Source organism: Pteropus vampyrus, unplaced genomic scaffold (genome assembly GCF_000151845.1).
Source record: "Pteropus vampyrus isolate Shadow unplaced genomic scaffold, Pvam_2.0 Scaffold553, whole genome shotgun sequence".
NCBI classification, from domain to species: Eukaryota; Metazoa; Chordata; class Mammalia; order Chiroptera; family Pteropodidae; genus Pteropus; species Pteropus vampyrus.
The window spans coordinates 90,600-95,357 of NW_011889334.1; the positions used below are offsets into that span (position 1 = coordinate 90,600).

The 4,758-nt window shown below is 48.9% G+C and overlaps 2 protein-coding genes across 2 annotated transcripts in view; both read left to right on the forward strand.

Moving 5' to 3' along the window:
- CDSN (corneodesmosin) overlaps nucleotides 1-2,478 on the forward strand; it is a 6,647-nt gene extending 4,169 nt beyond the window's left edge. The window contains exon 3 of the mRNA XM_011384014.2: nucleotides 2,416-2,478. Within this exon, the coding sequence (XP_011382316.1) occupies nucleotides 2,416-2,478 (63 nt within the window). The remainder of the gene's footprint in view (nucleotides 1-2,415) is intronic.
- A 540-nt stretch (nucleotides 2,479-3,018) lies between these two features.
- On the forward strand, nucleotides 3,019-4,269 carry CUNH6orf15 (chromosome unknown C6orf15 homolog). Its single transcript, XM_011383918.2, has 2 exons — nucleotides 3,019-3,085; nucleotides 3,316-4,269. Exons 1-2 carry the CDS (start codon nucleotides 3,019-3,021, stop codon nucleotides 4,155-4,157), a joined length of 909 nt encoding a protein of 302 aa, XP_011382220.1. The 3' UTR covers nucleotides 4,158-4,269.
- The last annotated feature ends 489 nt before the right edge of the window (nucleotides 4,270-4,758 follow it).

Below are 4,758 nucleotides of genomic sequence, written 5' to 3' on the forward strand. Positions count from 1 at the left end.
TCCTTGCTTCTCAAGGTCTCCATCTCTGTCCCCCTTCCTGGATGCCACTTCCCTCAATGCTCAGATGCTTCTCTGTGTGAGGGAGATGCCAGGGCATCCGAGGAAACTGGAGCAGACATCTCAATAAACTGTGTGAACTAGTGGTTGACTTTTTGCCTTCTTAGAGTCCTAAGTCTCCTCTTAGGACCTGGGTGGTGCTCCCCTATGCCTCTAGAGGTCCCATGTCCCCCATTTTCATTCATAAGTTAGTTGGCCCAGTATTTTTCCTATACCTTACAGCTCCTCCCACAAAGAAAGAAAACTAAAATTGAAAGGAAGAAATAAATATTTGTTGAACTGAAAGTAGAGGTAGCCTAATCTCCCAGATCCCTTCTCCCACTCCTCTCTCTCATTGTTCCAGGAAATGCATTCTCTCTCCCCTCCCCATTCACCTGGATCCTCCCTATTCCCTATAGAGTCCTAATTATTTTCTCTCCCTCCCCACCCAAACTCTTTCTCCTCACCTTCTAGATGCCATCCTCTCTGGGAGTCCTGAGTTTTGATTTCCTGGGTTTCTGGGACACCTGGACCTGATTCCTGGTGACCAAGTAGGAGCTCAGGCGGGGATTGTTCTGGGAACTGGAGGTGGAGAAAGTAAAAGATAGCAAGGATGAGAGCCAAGCATTGTGACTCACCGGCCTACATAAAAATGTCCCAGGCAATGGAAGAACAGAGCCAATAGTGTCTCTTCCTCCTCTGCATTCTGCTGCCTCTGCTGCAGTTCTAGAGTGAGAGCTGTGGGAGGTGAGAGAATAGAGAACTAGAGTGCAGAAGGGGAGGTGGCCTCTATGGGAGAAAAAGAGAGAAAGTGAAGAGGGTGGTTAGGACCATATGACTACATCCTGGAGACAGGCCAGGGAGACACTGAGGTCCAGGAAATTCTTACATCCCAAGGAGGGGAAAGTGGGCATGCTTATTGCTACAGGAAGGGCCTCACCTCAAAGCACAGGCCACCTCTTAGAACCTCTGCTTGGCTGCAAAAGAATTCACCCTATCCTAAAATTGAAACCATTTCCTCCTATTGGGAGAGTGTCAGCTGGTCCCAAATTTAGGACTACTGTTGAAATTCCAAGTCCCGAACTAGCATAAATGCGTTACATTGCTCAGAAATGATCTGGGACAGCTGACCCAATCTGCATGGTTGACTGAAGTTGGAGGAAGGCTCTAGAACGGTCTTGTTTCTGTCATCACTGTTCTGTCACCCTTAGTCTGGCATCTGGCCCCTGGACTGCAGCCAATGACAGGAATCAAGGCCTTCGGAGGCTGCAGGAGGGGTACAGCCTCTGAAGTGGGGATTTCTCTAGTCTCTGGTGTGGTCCAGGTCAAAAGGTTTTGCAAAACTGGTGGATATCGCCCCAAAAGGCTGTTGCCCTCTACCCACTGGTCAGTTCTGGAGAGGAGCTCTTCATTCTTCCAGTAGCTAGCCAGCAGGAGCTGGGATGAGGACAGAATCGTAAAATTTAACAGCTGCTATTTAGACTTCATGAAACCAGGGAAGCCTAGTCTGGGTGTGTCCTGGAGGCATCAGAGAACGAAGGCATTTAAACACTTTTTGTTGTAAAAATTTCAAGTGTACTTAAGAGTGGACAAATAGTTAATGAATACTTATGCTCCCGTCACCTAGTCTTAACAATGATCAACTCACGGTCATTTGACAACAGCATTCAAATGCCCTCTACTATTAGTTAAAAACAACTGCTGGCTTGCACTTCTCTCTCTCTCTCTCTGTCTCTCTGTCTCTCCCTGTCTCTCTCTGTCTCTCTCTCTGTCTCTCTCTGTCTCTCTCTGTCTCTCTCTCTGTCTCTCTCTGTCTCTGTCTCTCTCTCTGTCTCTCTCTCTCGCTCTCTCTCTCACTCTCTCTCTCGCTCTCTCTCTCTCTGTATTTCTTATATTCCGTGGACGGATCAGACCATCTGTGGTAGGAAGAATGATGCCCCGCCCCCAACGTTGTTCACATCCTAATCCCTGGAAACTGTAAATATATTAGGTAACCTAGCAAAGGGAAATTAAGGTCGCAGCTGGAATTAAGATTGTTAGTCAACTGACCTTAAAATAAACAGATTATCCTGGATTATTTGGGTGGATCCAATGTAATCATAAGGGTCTTTAAAAGTGGAAGAGGAAGAGGAAGAGGAGATGAGAGTGATGCAATGTGAGAAGATCCTGCTGCTTCTGTCTTTGAACATGGAGAAAAAGACCATGAGCGAAGGATCTCACGTGGCTTCTAGGAACTGGAAAACGTGAGCAAATGGATTCTCTCCTAGAGCCTCCAGAAAGGAACCTAACCCTGCTGACACCTTGATTTAAACATGGTGAGACCTATGCCAGAATTCCAATCTTCAGAATTGTAAGATAATACATTTGTGTTCTTGTAAGTCACTAAGTTTGCGGTTATTTGGTACAGCAGCAATGGGAAGTCACTACACCACCATCTCTTAAGGATGGTGACAAAGTCTGTTTCTATAAATACAGGTCTCATCTAAGACAACCCCTCAAATGGGAGCCACTTCTGTACCCCAAAACCTTCTGCGGGTTGGAGTCAAGACAAAGGAGCTATATGGATGCATGAGAAAGGGTTGCTGGGAGAGAATGATCTGGATCCCAGAGAGAAAAAGAGATCCAAGTGTATTGTGAGAAGGCAATGAAGAGATTGGGAAACGAAGGGTAAAGGTCGCATGTGCTTGGTGCAGCGAGCCGGGTAAGAATAGGGCTGGCAACTAGTGATGAGCTCTGAGCCAGGGCACCTGGGTCAGGAAGGGGTGGGGAGCTTGAGGAAAGGAGCCAGGGCGGGAACACTCAGCTTCCCTGGGATATTCAAATGACACCTGTTGCCACAGACCACATCAGGAATGAGGATGGAATGTAGAGATTTATTGTCTCCACAACCACTGACCCAGCCTGTTTCTGCTGTCCCCGCCCCACTAACAGGATAAAAGGCTGGCTGTCTTGAGGCCAAGGGAGATGCTAGAGCTGAGTAAGATGGAGGGCTGTGTGGTGGGGAGCTGGGCTCCTCTGGGCTTGCTCCTGGTCTGCCTTCATCTTTCAGGTATAGAGGCTGTGCTGGCCCTTGGGCAGGAGGGAACTGGGGGTCCTGGGGAACTGGAATTAAGGGAAGGGGTAAAAGCAGAACAGTGCACCCTTAGGTTCCTAGGGGAAGAAAGAGTGGGTTTTGGAGAAGTAAAAGGACTCAAAGCAAAGGGAATCAGGAAATCAGTGAAGGAGGGCTTTCCTTAAGCCCTCTTTGCCTGGAGTATCCTTCTCTTCCCTTTCCCTAAGGCCTCTTTGCCCGGAGCATCGGTGCAGTGGAAAAGAAAATTCCCCAAGACTTGAGGACCAACTTGCCTCTTCTTCGACAACCTTCCTTGACTGGCCTCTCCAACTCCAAACATCCTCAGTCCAAACCAGACTCTAGGGCTAATGATTTAGCAAGGATTCTTCTGAAGCCCAATGCTTCTCCATCAGACGGCTCTCAACCAGCAGGAGGTTCTGGGGTTCAGAGATGGCCCCCTTCTTGGGGGCTGCCCTCCATGGATTCCTGGCCCTCTGAAGATCCTTGGCAGATGGTGGCTGCTGCAATGGAGGATCAGATGGAAGAAGAGCCGCCCGAAGAACTGTCTTTGCCTTCTAGTGTTGTTGCCCTCCCCCTGGGAGGTGGGTCCTCTGCACATTCTGCAGGCCCCTCGCCTGAGGCTTCACTCCTCCACCAGGATGCTGAGTCTAGGCAGCTACCCCGTTCCAACGTGCAGAGAGCCCAAGGAGAAATCATTGCCCAAAACCCACATTGGTCTCTCATCAAGAAGATTCAACAGCCACTTCTGCCAGGTCACCCCTGGGGGACCTTGAGTCCCAGCGTGTCCTGGGGAGGTGGAGGTCCTGGAACTGGATGGGGAACAAGGCCTATGCCACACCCTGTGGGAATCTGGGGTATCAATAATCAATACCCAAGTTCTAGCTGGGGGAATGTTAATCGGTATCCAGATTCCAGCTGGGGGAATATCCATCTACATCCAGGCATTAATAATCAGTTTCCTCTCCGAGTTCTCTATCCTCCTGGCTCTTCTTGGAACATGCCAGCTGACTTCCCCAATCCTCAAAACCCTGGGTCGCAGTGGGGTTAGGAGAATGACAGAAGGGGAAACCCCAAATTGGAAATGAAAGAAGGGAGTCCTGCTCCCACTCCTTGCAGTGTGAGCTAAATCAAGATTTAATCAGCATAGTTTGTAGCACCACCTCCCCTACTACCCCATAATGATTGCCAATAAACACAAGCAGTTATTGAATCTGCTCCTTCGCAATGTCTTTTCTTCTGGGTACAAACTGAAGCGAGTTTTGTCCATCCCCATTTTCTAGCCGTCTCCAAGTCTCTCTAAAGACCTTCAGATGCTCTCTTGTTGTCCCTATCCTTAGCAAAATATCAAAGCCCAGGCATTTGGTGGTGGAGCCTCATGGTCTCACCTGGCCAGGTGGGAGAGCTGGTTCCAGAATTGTCCTAAAATCTGACAAAGAAAAGAGGGGCAGGAGGATTAACTGAGATGGCACATGCCAGCACCGAGCTGACCGAGAAGGGAAAGTTTCGGTGGTGAGACCCCCAGTTGGAAGAATGCATGAGGGGCTGACATGAGAATGAAATGGCAGGCATCGCCTTTATTGCAGAGAGCACACTTCTATTGTGGGGGACCGCATGGGCTCCACATATATCAGAGTACAATAGTGGCATTG

Bases quoted from the DNA above. Each gene is read 5' to 3' on its own strand.
- CUNH6orf15 (XM_011383918.2), top strand. From the start codon at position 3,019: ATGGAGGGCTGTGTGGTGGGGAGCTGGGCTCCTCTGGGCTTGCTCCTG. The intron at 3,086-3,315 runs GTATAGAGGCTG...CCTTTCCCTAAG, and splicing joins GGTCTGCCTTCATCTTTCAG to GCCTCTTTGCCCGGAGCATC.